At 42.9% G+C, this 16,864-nt stretch overlaps 1 protein-coding gene across 1 annotated transcript in view; it reads right to left on the bottom strand.

The window, feature by feature from the left end:
• Positions 1 to 16,864, bottom strand: part of PSD3 (pleckstrin and Sec7 domain containing 3) — a 526,938-nt gene that overhangs the window by 34,486 nt on the left and 475,588 nt on the right. The window contains 2 exon segments of the mRNA XM_032468468.1: positions 2,150 to 2,294; positions 4,798 to 4,955. Of these exon segments, the coding sequence (XP_032324359.1) occupies positions 2,150 to 2,294; positions 4,798 to 4,955 (303 nt within the window).

Genomic DNA, 16,864 nt, shown 5'->3' with positions numbered 1-16,864 from the left:
CTCCTCCACGTCCTCACTGCCTTCCATCCCCTTCGAGGACCAAGCACGGCCAGCGTGGCAGCTCCACCCATCCGGGAAGCTGCTCTCACCAGAGGACCTGGCGACCTCTGCCACCTCATGGGAGATCGTTTTTGTCCATCTGTGTCTGACCTTTCTCCCCTTGTCTTGGCACAACACTCTCCCTGTTTTTCCCTAAGTTGAAAACTTAGTTTCTCAAGTGTCTGTTCTGCTTGCCTTCTAAGCACTCACTGCAATACCTGGAGGCAGAAAGAGGAAAAGGACCCTGGGAGATGCAACAGGGGGGAAACCAGGAGACGATGACGTCCCCAGAGCCAAGTCAGACACCACAGCCGCAGTGCCCGAGTCTGGCGACAGCCCTTGGTCCTCCCCTCTGAGGGGCCACCGAGGACCATCAAGCCCTCCCGAACACCCCACTCTCCCCGCCTCTCCTCCAGCTAAGCTGAGTCTCCTCTGCGTTACTGAAAGAGACCTTCTGCTTCTAGTACTTTCCTCCCCTGATAACTTTCTTCCTCTTATAATGAGTATAATTTTTAAAGCACAGATTTGATCACACTGATTTCCTGCTGAAACTGTGACCCTAAGGAAGGTGGGGAACCAGTGAACCACCCAAAATCCTACACATGACGAACAAGACCTTCCAGCACTCAGCCTCTGCTTCCCTCCACGGAGGAACATTTCTTGCCTTTTCTCAACACCCTGCACTCAAGTCATGTCTGATAACTTCTGTGTGGTTCCTGCATCCTGGTGTTCTCTCCTCTGGGTCTCTCTGACCCTCTGCTGGATCATTCTCTTTCCACACCACACCCAGCCGCTGCTCATCCTGTAAGCTTCGTGTTAGCTGTCACACTTCCTTCCCTCCCCTCCAAGCCCAGGCTGGGGACCCCTTTCCTGTACCCCCACAGCACTCTGGACTTCCCTTCCCATACCGTTCATCAACTCTGCTGTGATCACTTGCTTGTCTGTATTTGCCAGCGCAGTCCCAGAGGCCGCCTGGGTTTCATTTACCTTTCTATTCCCAGAGCCAAAAATAGACTCTGAGGTCTAACAGGCACATGAGACAGACTTATTAACAAATGTATCATTGATAATTGATATCTGATGTGTAGAAAGAGCTAGTTAATATCAAGACCTGGTTGATCAGAGTCAGATGAAACCACTTCTATCATTGAACCAATGAGAAATTCACAAGGACATCACAGTGGCTTCCAAAGTCCTTCACCAGTCAGTGGCAGCAGTGGCACTGAGGACAGGTTTAAAGTTGGCACACGTGGGTGGTAGGCAATGTCCTCAGAACAGAGTTCTAAGTAGGAAAGGGACATGATACAATGTGATCCTCAGAGAGACCGATCTGACAGCAGGAGGGCAGCTCCTGTGAGCACGTCTGGCACAGAGCTCTGGTGTGCTTGGTCTTTATCAGCTGGAAAACCACCTGGGCCCACTTAGGTCCTCCTGGAGGGGCCTGGAAGACTCTGCCCCATTGGACTATGAATAGCAGATCCCTGGGAATAGTTTTATAAGCCAGCATCAAACATGGACTGGAATACGGGAAAAGCTCAATACAATGAAAAATTAAATGATGAATGAATAAAAAGCTCCTTCCTAAGCCCGGATGCCTAACACTAGCTAGTCACTTAAAAAAAATATGTGAAACACTATAAAAAAAAAATTTTCTTCTGTATAGCACAGGGAACTATATTCAATATGACCTTAAATGAAAAAGAATATGAAAACGAATATATGTATATTATATGCATGACTGGGACATGATGTTGTACACCAGAAATTGACACATTGTAACTGACTATACCTCAATTTAAAAAAAATGAGTTGTTAGTAAAAACAGAAACAAAACAACAAAAAGAAAAAACAAGGCTGGTGTGACTAATTGAGTAGCAAACTAATATAAATTTTAGAAACGGATTCAAAGCATGTGTCCGACCGACCTTGACTGAACCGTGTCACTTCCCACGTGAAGCGCAAAGCCCAGCACCCTGCATTTACCCACTTACACAACACTGCCCTTCCGCGGCCCCCACCAAATATGGAGGGTTACTCAAATACAAATTATTAAGAAGATTAGTTCACGAAGTGTTTTTTCCGAGACCAAAGCACAATCAAAATGCCTTACCTGAGACAACTTTGTTGTGGTGGCGGGCAAGAGAGGGCGGCTAAACTTCTTCTGAGACCCAATGGCTGCTGGAAATGGCGGTGCCGAAAACACAGCCGCCACACAATTAATTTTGTTTATCCACCCTTGCATTTCCTCTGGGCTCCTATGAGAAACAAATACATTTATGTCAGAATATTTTCATATCTAAGTGCATCACATCTTGCCCATTTTCTCATTACTGACTTAAAATGGCATAAGAAGTCCATTATTCTTCTTGGTATAAATAATCCCTGACAACATTTCATTGGAGATTAACATTCTCAACAGTGATCATAACGGTAGTGGAAGGCCCCGGAACCTCTGAGCATCTCAGTGTGAGGCTGAGATTATGCCTCAAGGACAGAGCAGGAACAAAGCAAAATCACTTCACAATAAATATTCATTAGCCTCCTTACTTTTTATTTGATACCAGGTGAGGTCAAAAACTAACTAAAAAATTTGCTGTACACCAGACATTGATGTAACATTGTAAACTGACTTATACTTAAATTAAAAAATATATATATATACACACACACACAAAAAGCTAACTCACCTCTTCCAGTCATATATTTTGATTTTAAAATGCATCTGAGGGATAAATTGATAGAGGGATGTAAAGGGTATATATACCCACTTTGGAAAGTAGTTTTGACAGTTTCTTAAATAGTTAACTATAAATTTATCATACAACCCAGCAACACTACTCCTGGGTATACACCCAAGGGAAGTAAAAACATACAGGAACTAAGAGGTTTGTACGTGAATGTCCACAGTGGCGTTATTTATAAGAGGCAAAAAGGAGAAACACTCTACAAGTCCATCGACTAGTGACCGCACACCGCCCAGCAGCGCTGAGACCGGCAACAGCACTGTGACCCGGAAATGTCCTGCCGAGTGAAAGAAGCCAGACGCAAGAGCCCACGTATTCCATGACTGCCTCACACGGGAAGTCCAGAAAAGGAACCACTAGAGACAAAGAGGGAGGAGTGGTGTCGGGCTGGGGTGGGCGTGGGCACAGGGGATGGCTCTCGGTGGGGCGATGGAAGCATTCCAAAATGTACACTTACGACGGGTGAGAGTAAAGCTACGTCCTCAGTATACCTCAACGGGACACTAGGGTTCCACCCGGGAGGACGTGGAAGTCACTTGGTGTCAGTATCACACTTTTATATGTCACGTTCAGAGCCCAGCACCGACAGCATGTAACAGTAAGAGGTATTTGTGAATTCATAAATGAATGGAAGAAAACGGCCTGAGCCAGGAAATACACCCACTATGTATATAACAGATTAAAAAGATGTCAGCCAATCTAAAAATCATTGCCTTTAGCGAGAATAACCGTGCTAACCTGACACGACGTCACGTGTCAGCACCTCACCACGCCCCCCCCGGGCCTCTCTGACCCACGAGTCTCTCCAATCTGTTATTTCAATTGACACATTGCTGCATCAATTCTCTCTGAAGTAATTAGATCTCCTTGGTTATCATATTTGGTATTTAAGATATTAAAAAAAATAATGCTGGGGGCTAGAATACTATGAAGGCCTTTTATGAGTAATGGCTGTAATTATGCATCTGGCTGTGGTTCCCTGGTTCCCTGGGGTGTTAAGCTGTCTTGCTCCCACGCTGGAGAAATCCTGTGTGGACTTCCTCACAACTTCCTCCTCAGCTGATGTCAGCAGCACCTTTGCGAGCTCAGCGTCCACAAACCAGCGGACTCCCTGTTCTTTCCTTCTCTGATCTTTCATCGTTCAGATCCACGAGCATGCAGGAACCTGTATTCACTATCTTGATGTCACATTTAATGCTAGCGCCAAATGCAGTCAGTTGGCGGTGTTCGCGCTGCAAGGACTCCGAGGTCAGGCTCGGGCTGTAAAAGACCTGCCAGGAATAATTAGCACTGCCTGCCATGGACGCTGCTGTGAGTGCTGTTAAAATTCCTGCTCCTAGAGGCTCAGGGCTAAAAATCCAACGTTTCTCACATCACAAATCCAGAACTGTCCACGTGGAGTGTTCCACTTTTGCTCTGAAGACTGTTACCCCCTTTAAACTGGCAAACCATCCCCTTTCCTTGTCACAATGTGATTTTATCTTTTCCTTCTAGTTTAATCACTAACTCTTACAGCTTAGAAGGAGAGAGGAGAGAGAAATCAAAGGAAAATCTGCACTTGCTGAATACTTTCTATGGGCCGGGCACTGTGTGAGGCGCAAGAACCCTGTGAAATGAAACATTTATTATCTATACTAGTGACAAGCTGGGCATCAGAGAGGTTACGTTACACGTTAGGACAAAGAATTTGAAAATGGTCGTTTGGATCTAGCTCTATTTTACTCATTGTGTGATGGAACCTTGAATTTCAGTCATGAGGCTGTCATGCTGTAGAGATGGTAAGGGGCTGACAGAGTCACAGGGCTGCTTTGCAGCAAACAAAGAACTTGAACCCAGGGTTCTGTTTCTTATCTACTTTCCTTAGGCAGTTGTCTCTCTAATGCAACCAGCTAACGACTCTGACTCCAACTCCCACTCCCAAAGTTTCCCCTGCAGATCCCGACTCAGTTTCTCGGGATAAGAAAGTGCTATGCAAACTGAAAAAAGCAAAGCAAACCAAACCGATGAAACGTACTGGGCTTGGAAAAGCAAGACCCTCCAGTCGGCAGTTTTAAGCTTGAGCACGTTGGGCTTCTTCTCGTAGTCCGTGGCCTGGGATGCGAGCGCGTGGTGCACACTGACGGCGTTTTTCAAGTCTTCTTCTGACAGGGCCTTCTCTGGTTTATATTCGTCCTGCAGACGGGCACAAAGCAAACAAACATATGTTCAGCCTTCACCTTCTCTTTTTAAAACCTAAAACCGCAAGAAAAATTTTAGAAAACCCACAAAGGTGCATGAAAAAAGCAAAATGAATGGTAAAGAGTAAAGACAACTCTTTGCTACTTCATAAATGTTGTAGTGTAATGGGAGAACAGATCTGACTCCGTATTAGATCTGTTCGTTTGGTTTTAACCGTGTGCCCTGTTTTCCAGGCTCCAGTCGGGCCAGCTCTGCACCTTTTGGGAAACAAAGTTGCCTTTAGCCTGAAATAGACAGGAGAGCCTGTTCTCCCGGCTGCTGACCTTTAAGGATGTCAGCACTTCTGCACTCACGCAGAGAGGGCAAGTTGCAAAATAGAGAAAAACTTTGTTTTGTTGGAGGTTTATAGGGACACCAGGGCCTGACCCCCATGGACAGCTGCAAGAACAAAGAATGCCTGCAGCAAGGAGTTTGCAACAATGAACCACACCCCTACCCCTGTTCTTTTGTATAAAAGGAGCCTGGATTCTGACTGGAGCAGGATGGTTCTCCAAGACATTAATCTGCCATCCGTCTCCATCTGCCGACTTTCTGAATAAAGTCACTATTCTTTGCCCCAGCACCTTGTCTCCCTATTTATTGGCCTGTTGTGCGGTGAGCAGAACGGGTTTGGACTCAGTAACTGTAGGACATCATGTTGAGTGAAAAGCATGCTCAGAATGAGAAAATACAAATTTACCAAAAAGGCACTTTAAAAAAGCTGATGTATAATAATTAATGTAAACAGCTAAAGAAGGTCAAAGACAAAATATCTTATCACACATGTTTTATAGTGACTGGAAGTGCAGCTAGGCCTAAGAGACTGGGCTTCTGGAGTAAAAGCTTCCTGACATGCATCCATTGGCGGAATGACACTGATGGTGAGAACCATGCCACTGTGCCTTCTGCTCTCCAGACCCTGCATTTTCCTGCTACTTTTTTTTTCCACCAAGGCTAATAACACTAAAAGAAAAACGAACAGTAAAATAACATGATTTCTCCAGCTGTTCTCTGAAAGGAAAGAGGAAATTCAGTTTACTATTAAGTCAGGAGAAAGCTGAGCTCTATTATCATAAATTGAAAGCTGGGTAAAACTGCATAAGAAAAAGGCTATTACGGAGAGATGCAACGTTATCTTGGGGCATTATCCATACGCAGTTCACAGAATTTACAAAGGATCTTTTGTATGGCTTCCCTCCAAACATAACAAAAAAAACCCAACTAGCAGAATAATGAGAATTTAATACAAATTTGATTCTATTATTATCCCTGGGTCCAGACTAATTAAAAAGGCCTGAAACCAACATAAATGTGTTACAGGAGATGTTTTCTAGTGTTTAACGTTCTCTCTCCCCACTTCCTACGTTTTACCAGACATGACGCTGAATAAACTTGCTCTTCTGTAGAGAACACAGACACCCTCCCCCAACTCACCTTCTAATTAGTAGTAAAGGCCCTAAAAGAAGACACTGACACTTTCTATCCTATTACTACGGTCTGGTTTTATAAATTTTCAAAAAAAATACTTCTCCATTCCCTCCTCCCCACTTCCCCGCAGCCCCTCCACAAACCAAGCTATGCAGATGTACTGTGGCCATCGATTCAAAGTGAGTCAGAAATAAACAGCAGCTGCTGGTCCTTAACGATCACTGTCAGCAACAGTGCTGAGACACAAAGGTAGGGAAGACCTAAGGTACGCGGTAAAAACCAATAATAGCAATACAAAAATTATGCAAAAATTTATAACATTCAATAATAAAATTACTACTTTCAGATTTGCTACAAGCCTATCCTATTAAGCCTCAGAGGTTAAGAACTGCCATTGATGAGAGTGATTTTCCAGAAAAGTAGTGATGAATAAAGAAGAATTGTTAAGAATCTTAAGATAAATACAGTAATTTACAGTTAACTGTTCTACAATTCCCATTAATGCGTAAAACTATAATCAAGTTATATTTTGGGGTCTTGTCTTTTCTAAATGAGGTTTTTCTCAGTGATTTAGCATTCCAGAAATTCACAAATCCCTGTCCCAGGAAAATTGTTATCAGAGTAGGAGTATCAGCCAGAGGTAGCTTGACTGCAAAATCCCTTCCAGCCTTACAATTATGCTGGAACAGAGCCCGAACAGCTGACCATCCGCTCAGTTTAACCACTTAGTCCCCGACAGGAATCGGAGGTACATGACTCATGGGGAGCAGGGATAAATCACCAGGACTAAAAGTATCTTCAGAAATTTTATACGCTTCCTCCGTTTCCATACACACTGATATTTGACTTTGCACAGAGATCAGCCTAGAAATTTACAGGCACTGCTTTTTGATACTCTGGTCCATAATTTGGGCTTTTACCTTAATTCCTTCTCATTCGTTTCCTTTGGTTAATTTTTTGTTGTTTGATTTTTAAATTATTACTTTTAACTTTTTCATATTTCTTCTTTAATTAAGGAAGAATTTGAGGCTATATTTCCTCAGTACAGATTATACACACTTTGAGAATAAAGAGTATTTTTCATTGTTTTCTAGGTGATGTGTAGTTTTTTTAAAAAATCTTTTTTAACCTTAATCATGTCAAAGAATATGTTTCTCAAATTTAAAGTACCTAAAATTTTAGTTATCACTTATAAGTTTCTAACGTTATTGGCTTGTGACCAGAGAATATGATTTGTAAAATCGATTTTATTTCCTTAAAGTTTTATAAGGTTAATTTCTTAAGGTTTTCCAATTACTTGTTTGACTTTTATGCTTGTTCCATGGATACTAAAAAAAGTTATCCTCTGAGGGAAGGAGTGTGTGTTTATATTCAAGTTTATTGGTTCAATTCCTCTATGTTCTTACAGTATTTTTTCTACAATGTTCTGGGTGCTATTTATTTAATATGCTCTTCATATATCTGGGTTAGTGCTTAGTTACATAGGCTAGAAACTTAAAAGGCTCTCTTCTTTCCGCCAAATGCACTAATTCTCGAGATCAGCAAGACTTTTAAAATAGTTTCACTTCCCTCCCTACACTCCCTGTTAATCCTAAGTTTTACTGAAACAGTTTAGTAAGTTTTGTTCTGCAATCTTATTAAAGGTATCTTGTGCTGTGTATTTTCTATTTCAAGAAATCTTACTTTGCACTTATATGACCCATTCCCTGAATCTCTCCTCATTCTTTTAGATTTAACTGTGTCCATGTTTCACTGTTCACTGACTTTCTGTCTTTTCTCTATCTTCCTCATCCCTTTGTGATGTTCTCTTCTTTTGAGTATTTTCCTCAAGGTGGGTGATGGACTCCAGGTCTTGTTTTCGAGTATCTCCCGTTTTTGTTGACAGGCAGAGACCTGGGGCTGGAACTTCCAGCTGCGGTCCTTTGGCTGCCAGTCTTCTGCAGATGCTGTTCTGTCTTCTAGTGTCCAGTTTTACAGAAGCCCAATGCCAGTCTGATTCTTCTTTCCTTTTCCTGTATTTTCTGTTAGGAATCTCACAGGGGTTTCTCTTTATCCTTAGAATTCCAGAATTTCTGCTAGGCCATGCCCTAATAGTCTCATCCATCTGGTCTGGAACTAAAAAAGTGGCACCCTAACTGTCCCTTGTACGACCACTCACTTGTACTGCTAACTGCTCGCGGGGACAACCACCCCAGCTGTGCAGGCGTGTGCCGCCCAGACTTACGGTCTCCAGCTCCGGCTGCTTTTACATGTCCACAATAATTATCTCTGTGCCATTCCGCCAAATGCCCACAGTCGTCTTCAACTCTCCTCTCCCAGGACAACTGTGGTTACAAGCGCAGGTGCCTGGAGTTAGAACCATCTCAGTCCAAATGCCTAGTTCTGACACTCACTATTTCCATGACCTTAGGCAGGTTAATTAAAACTCATTAAGCTTATTTTCTTTGACTGAGAAGTAATAATACCTTCCACGTTATCCAACTGTAGGATAAAATTAAATGAAATACTGTTCTTTAAACTCTTAATAATGTTCAAAGCACACAGTAAGCATGTATATGCTAGCTGGTATACTTGATAACAATAATTTTTAACAGCATATAGCTTGAACTTGTATTTTACAAGGTCAAACTTGTAAATATCAAGCTCTTTGCTTCTCTATCTTATAAACACTTATATTTTGTGACCACCTTTATCTGCTTTCCTCCCAAAACAGAGGAATCCTACTCAAGGCAAATCCTGTACTCCAGGTCCACCTCCACCAGCCTTTCCCAGGATCTTACTTCACTGGTTATCTTTCTCCTATATTTGAAATCATTCTTTGTCTACTGGCTTCTTCCCCACAGCCTATAAATATCCTCAGGCTCTCTTATCTTTGTAAGATACAGTCCTTCCTGAACATTGTGTTCTCCTCCAGCTTTCACCTCTCTCCCTTCCTTTATACATAATGGGTTCATAGTCCACACTAACTGTTTTTATACATTAACTTCCAGTGTACCTTTATCCCAGTGGAACCCGGAGTCCATTGCTTCACTGACCATTGACCAGCAATGACCTCCTAATTGCAAATCTAATAAATCCTTTTCAGTTCTCTTCTCATAGTACCCAGGAAGCAAAGGATATTCTTGAAATTCTTCCTTGGCCACTCGTGACAGTTCTCTCCTGGTCTCTCTCCTCCGTCTCTGACCATCACTCTGTTATCGCCCCGTTAGCCTGCCATCATATGTCACTTCTGCCACTGGCCTTCATCCTTTCTCACCCCATAAGGGCCCCTGGGACAATTACAACCACCGCTGAGCCTTTAACAAAACATTGGTTGGGGCCACTGAAAATCCACGTATAACTTACTGTCCGCCCTCCATCCATGAAGCGCCTCCATGTCGTCTGTTTCTCTGTGTCCACGGGGCGGCACCCACAGACTCAGCCTGCTGTTAGTCACGTGGTCCTGTGGTACCCACTATGAAAACCCCGCTCACGCGTGAGCCTGCGCAGTTCAAACTTGTGTGGCTCAGGGATCAACTCTATTCTCAGCAGTTAAAAGTCCCACCTGTATCATGATGTCTAACAGACTGCTACAGATGAGTAAGAAACCCAAGACCCGTCGGCAGCAATTAATCCTGGATGGCCTAGGTCTTTGCACCTGGAACAACTATACGTATGCTTGAAATGTATCCTCTGCTGGTATTTTCCTTTAAAACCTAGCTTAAAGGATGACGTTCTTAGATGGCTCTAAAAGTGCAATGACATTTAAAAGGCGACATTTATTACAGTCCTTAGTAAAAGCGAACAATACTTATCAGCTTGGGAGAATTGCACCACGGTTTCTGAAGAGGACTCTTTTCTAAGGCAGTTAACTAAATTCTAAGCTACCTAACAGCGGAAGGAAAAGACTGAGGACAGAAATGGAAGACAAGATCTATTTCAATAGGATGAAACCAAAGTCTATGAATTTTAAGTCTAACAGGGGCTTCCACTCTTTTAGTTGTAATAAATATCATTTATTAAGTAATTGACATTAAGTAATATTTTATCATGGAAAAAAAGGCAAAATACAAACAAAATATGTTTGGCATTCTGAATTCCTACTAGAAAATTTAGCTCCAAGTCCATAAAAGAAATGAGCCAAACCCAGGGCAGGTTGGAAAAATTAGGGTTGACAAAGGAATAAAAAGAAATGATTTTATCCTACGGGGGTTCACTCTGACATCTTTATTTTCCACTACTTAAAGCTGAAGATGGTGTTTAAATGACGGTATTGGGAAGGAAGAAATAAGGGATAAATTATCATAATCAAACCATTTCAAAGCTAAGACTCTTGGCTGTGCAAAATAAATGAGAAGTGAGGGCAAGAAAAATTCAATCAAGAAATTTTCTGTCAGAAAAGAAAATGCTCTATGACACCTAATTACTAGCCTATTTTCTCAAACAAATGAAGGGTGAAAATGATGCCTAAAAACATGTTACTCTCCTGTGTTCACTGCAATCTCCATCTTTTTATGTACGATGATTCATTAGAGCACTCCGCCACCCTCATAAGCACCAGGAATGTGATTTCACAGCGCTATTTATTTTAAATTCATTTAAAGCACGAAATGAAAAGCTTTCTTCTTTTTTTCTTAAGAAGCTTGTTAATTAAATGTCTTGTGAAGTTGGATCACAACACACTAACAGAGAGATCATCTACACATGTACTGATTATTGGCTGGCATCAAGTCTGACAGTCTGTACCCTCAGGTGAATATAATGTTCAATTTGGAAAGTGACCAGATCTCAACTGAAATTCATCAACACCAGTTAAGACATGTTCATATTCCAGTTTTTACAGTAGTATTTACTTTATGCCTTAATAAATAGGTAAAACTGCTATACCTTATTAAAATAAATTAAAACAAAGTTGAAATGGTCTTGGTTTCCACTGAGAGAAAATAAAGCTGGGAGAATGAGGACATTCTTGTGAAGCTATGAGGATACTAGCAAAAATGTCGGTTTAATTACTGGATCCTAAAGTAAACTGGGTCCTAAATTGTCTATTAACTCTGGATTAAAAAAAGCCAATAAAAGCATTTTTCATAATTGGATGACTATCTTTTTTAAAAATTCTGAGTATTTCTGGTTAGATCCCTCTCAGGGTTCATTTTTCTTTTACCAGGGAGCTAGAAAATGCTGTTTCCCAAAATCTGGGAGCAAGGAGTAACAGCAAATCACATGAAGGCATGTTTTTGCCCATCACTCAAATAATTGTGTGTTTGAAAATAACTTATTCACAGAATATTAAAGCTGAAAGGAGGCTAGAGGATAATTTCATCTGATTTTATCATGTTAGAGGAGCCATTTTAGAGTCAGAAAATTGTGTCCTTTGTTACTATAAGGAGAATTCAGAAAGAATAAGCAAGTTAAACACCAAGGATTCAGAGCGTTTCTATCAGTTTGTTCGGCCGATGTGGAGATGGTGCCCACGTCCGTGTTCCAGTGACGTGGGCGTGCCAGCCAGTAGCAGGAGGACTTCTGTCCGCCCAGGGAGCCCTCGGCACTCCACGGAGAGAGGGGGCGCCGACAGACAGAGTAGGACTTGAAATGCTTTCTCAGTAATACCTCAGACTTCAGTGAGACCCAGGAAATTCTCTAGGGTAAATCTGGTGACTTAATGATCACACAGTTGAACTGGAAGAGAGTTGGAGCAACAGCCCCTCCAGAAAGGACCACAGGATGCTTTGAGTCAGTAGCAGAAGAAACGTAAGAGGTCTTAAAATTTTTCAGCAGAAAAATATCTCAGCACCGTTCCGTACCACTTCCCTCTTTCTAACTAACATGGTGACCAGAGTTGTGATTAGTGGGAGGCTATTTCCTGCTTTCCTCTCAGTTCCAGCTTCACTAACATCCTGCGAAGGGCTGTGCCTGTCACTGTCTGCGACCACGTGAAGTGTCTGCCCATCACCCACCCACCACCCCTCCGTTCAGAGCCCCGGGGACCAAGTTCGTGTCTGATTCATGCTTCCTGCTACAACTTCCACGTGGTCGCTGTGGGTGTAATATTTATCGCAAGGGAGGGAGATGGAGGGAGGCACCCGAGTGCAGACAGGAGAAGAGGTCTGAGCTCTGGACCTACCTCACCCTCAGTACATGGGAGGAAGCCACAAAGCACAGCAGCATCTCTTCACTGTGGGGACAAATACTCACAGGAACAACTCGCTTCTGCTTACTAGACCTTCGAATGCGAATTGTGCTTTTAAACAGAAACCTTCAGAGCAGAGCCTATGTGCCAACCTCCAGAGACCAGGTGTGTTTCCAACTGCAATGCCTTTTTATGAATTTATAATTTAAAAAAATTATGACTATGTCCTAAACATCAGAGATAATGGTTACATTCCTCTGCTGGTCGGGATCATTCACCCAGCTGCTGACTAACGAAGCTCTTGTGTGATCATCATCCTCCGAAGGGAACAGGAGACTTCAAGACCTAGTTAACTTTTTCTTTCATGCGTTTTCCACTGTTTCTGAGAACGAGAGAGGGTCCATGTGGCCTCTTCAATGTGTGAAAGGGCGCAGAGCCAGCAATTTCACCAAAGAAAATACAAATGCCCTGAGCACGCTGGAAAGCTTTAGCTGTCGGGGACCGGGCTGGGCTCCCCCGGCGCTGGCACCTGGCATTTGACCACCAGCCAGCGAGGCCTGGGTCTTCAGTGCCTCCTCCTGCCTGCCCCGGGCTCACTCTTGTTGCCACCTCTCCCTTTTTTTTTAAATTTGACATACCATAACTTTATTTTATTTTTCCTTTTTTAAATTTATTTTTTACTGAAGTAAAGTTGATGTATTTATATGCTATAGGTGTACAATACAATGATTCACAATTTTTAAAGGTTATATTCCGCTTATAGTTAATTGTAAACTATCGGCTGTGTTCCCTGTGTTGTACACATATCCTCGTAGCTTACTGTACACGTAAGAGTTAGTATCTCTTAATCTCCTATCCCTATATTGTCCCTTCCCCTTCTCCCCACTGGTAACCACTAGGTTGTTCTTTAGATCTGTGAGTCTGTTTCTTTTATATTAACTAGTTTGCTGTATTTTTTAGTTTCCACATATAAGTGATATCATACAGTATTTGCCTTTCCCCACCTGACTTATTTCACTTAGCATAATACCCTCCAAGTCCATCCATGTTATTGCAAATGGCAAGATTCTGTTCTTTTTATGGCTAAGTAGTACTCCATTGTGTGTGTGTCACACCTTGTCCATCCATGTTGCTGCAAATGGCATTATTTTATTCTTTTTTATGGCTCAGTAGTATTCCATTGTATAAATATACCATAACTTCTTTATCCAGTTATCTGTTGATGAACACTTAGTTTGCTTCCGTGTCTTGGCAATTGGAAATAACTGTTGCTGCTATGAACACTGGGGTGCATGTATCTTTTCAAGTTAGTGTTTTTGTTCTTTTGGATATACACCAAAGAGTGGGTAGTTGTATTTTTAGTTTTTTTGAGAAACTTCCATATTGTTTTCCACAGAGGCTGCATCAATTTAGATTCCCACCAACAGTCCATGAGGGTTCTCTTTTCTCCACATCCTCACCAACACTTGTTATTTGTACTCTTTTTTGATGATGGTCATTCTGAAAGGTGTGAGGTGCTATCTCACTGCGGTTTTGATGTACATTTCCCTGATTAGCTATGTTGAGCATCATTTACAAGTAATCCGAGGGAAAAATAGAAGACTTTGCGTCAAGGACAAGAGTTCCCATGATACTGTGACAGCAAAGTAAATTTTCAGATAAGAGACTGATTTTTCATGTTTGAAAGACATGGTAAAGGCAAATATACTCAGGTCTTGCTTCCTAGATTCTGGAGGTAAAAGACATTAGAATATTCTCTGGAGCCTTGTGTAGAGGACAGGATAATCAGCTAAATCGCTGCCACGACTAACCAGCCCCCCACACCCATCTCTCTTAATCATTCCATCAATCACCTGACAATTTAAGGGTAACATAGCTCAGTTTTGTCACAACCAGTACCTGTAAAGCTTACCAAAAAACACTTGCAAGAAAAAGGCAGAGATGAGCAGGGTCAGACACAAAGCCCGTGACTGAAACCGACAGAGACCTTTGGAAGCTATGTGACAGCTAAGGCTTGTCCGAGCAGGCGGCCAGCTGATGACTCATTCTTAGTTAACAAATGGATACAAAGCTAATATCTGAGTGTCGACAATGGTGGATCACCGTGACCGAACAAGAATTTAACCATTTCATCATCGATTCATAGCCATTTCAAAGCTTTAAAGCATATGTAAACTGTTATATTAAAATGATATCAGTCTCCTCTGCCATGAACACTTTGTATTCCAATAATAATAATAATTAATTACCTATAGGGTGTACATTTCTCAAGAATGAGATGCCTGGGCTCAGGGGCACTGCAAAGTACTAGACCCAGACAAGGAAGGGGTGCATTCAGCTGAGAGACAAAACCACTCATCTACTGTAAGGGCCCCGTTGAGTTCTGCCTGAGAGAGTTCTAGAAACTGGAGTCAGTTACCAACTTTACTTCCTTTTCCAGCACTCACCTATAGACTTGGTTTACATCATGTCACTAGCCATTCACTGCATAGGACATGTCTCTCATCCACACTGGAAGTCCAAGCTCTTCTCGGGGGTAGACGCCAAGGTTACTTCCCAGACCTCCCAATGTAACATTTTGTAAACAGTTCTGACGTCACTACTGCAGTTCTCTGTGGATTTCCTTTTTGTTTGAAAGTGAGAGGCAAATGTGACTAAGTAACATGAAATGAGGGGCCAGAGAGGGAGATGAGGTGGTCAGGAGGAAGACTGTGCAAGCTGGAGAAGGAGAACAAGAGCTCGAGATGATCAGAGACTGTCCAGGGGAAAGGAAGAAAAGAGTTTACTGGAGAGGGAAATCAACAGAAAAGAAACAGACTCGGTGGAAATGAGACACTAGGGACCCGTTATTTGCAGAAGTCATGGGAAGGGGAGCATCAGACTTGGGCAGAGGAGGAGTGATCACAGTGGTGCCAGAAAGTAGCTGTCTGTACTCTCTGCTCTCCATCTGGCTTCCACTGCCCACCACTCTGCAGAAACTGCTTCATCAATAGTTTCCTTGCGGCTGAACGCAATTCCTATCTCACCGAGCCGCTTTACGACCTCGAACACTTCTGCCATCTCTTACGTCTGCAGCACCGCCCTCTCCCTCTGTCTCTCCCCTGGTTTTCCTCCTGGACCCGTCACGCTGCTCAGCCTCCATCACTGTCTGTTCCTCGCAGGGCACATGTGAAGTGTCTCGTGTCCCACTGCTTCCACACTCCGTCTTCTCCTCTACAAATGCCGAGTGACATCGCCTGTCCTCAGGGCTTTTCTGGAGCACCCTGGAGACTCCCTTTTCAGCTCCAGGTCTGAAGATCCGTAATTTCTTGTTGGACACACACACTTATTTCTCCACGGACACTTTAATCCAACACTGCAAACTGAACTCCCCCATCAGACCGTGTTTCCCCCTTCCCGTGACCCCACCATAGTTCAAGCTAATCGAGTCTCCACGTGTTTGACTGAATCTGCCCCTAACCCATTCTTCATCTTATATTCAGACTGATCTTTCTCAAATACAAATCTGAGTGTGCCACATCCCATTAAACCACTTTGGCAGTTCCATGGCTCTCTGAGAAAAACAACTCCTAAAAGTGGTCTTCTAGGCTCTTCAGTCTGCCTTGGGCACCCCCTTATGCTACGCTGTGGGCTCTCACATCTAGGCATCCACACAGGTTCCTCCCTGTCTGCGTCCTCCATACGGCTAACTCCCACTTGTCTTTTAAGTGTGGGTTTAGACATCACTTCCTTCATGCATTCTCCCGTCTTCCCGGCTCTTCCCGAGGCTCAGTTACGTGTCCTTCCAAAGTGTTTCCATAGCAACTTCCCTCTTTGTACCACATTTGCTTCCTGTTGGGGCCTCTGTACCAGAATGGTAGTTTGTTAACCTGAGTTCAGCTGATAAAACATGCTTGGGTTACTTTTAAGTACCATCCTGGGAACCATGAAATGACTGGAGGGTTGACCTTTCCATGATTTTTCCTGGTTTCTGGGAATAATTAGGAAGAGTATCTGAAGGTGAGTCCGGGTTAGAAAATCTCAAAAGGTTAGTTACTCCAATTACAGAAGATGATTAGAGACAAGCCCATATTCCAGTGAGAGTGGCTGGAGTCAGGAGGGCGCGATGAGAGGGAGAGAGGGGGTTGCCCTCAGTCCTGACCTGAGCAGGAGAATAAAGAGAAAGGAAGAAGCTTCTGCACACCGGCTTTCCGTCAGCCAGAAGTCGGCTGAGTCTGGCTGAGGAGGTGAAAGGTGAGAAAAACATCTCCAGAATCAGCTGTTTAAACGTCTGCTAGGTAGAAAAGCCACAGGATAAAGCTTTAGTGTTTATACAAGAGAAGCCTGG

This window comes from Camelus ferus, chromosome 26, assembly GCF_009834535.1.
Source record: "Camelus ferus isolate YT-003-E chromosome 26, BCGSAC_Cfer_1.0, whole genome shotgun sequence".
In the NCBI taxonomy this organism is placed as follows: domain Eukaryota; kingdom Metazoa; phylum Chordata; class Mammalia; order Artiodactyla; family Camelidae; genus Camelus; species Camelus ferus.
Note: the sequence above shows the minus strand (reverse complement) of the source record. Positions and strands in the feature narration are given on the sequence as shown.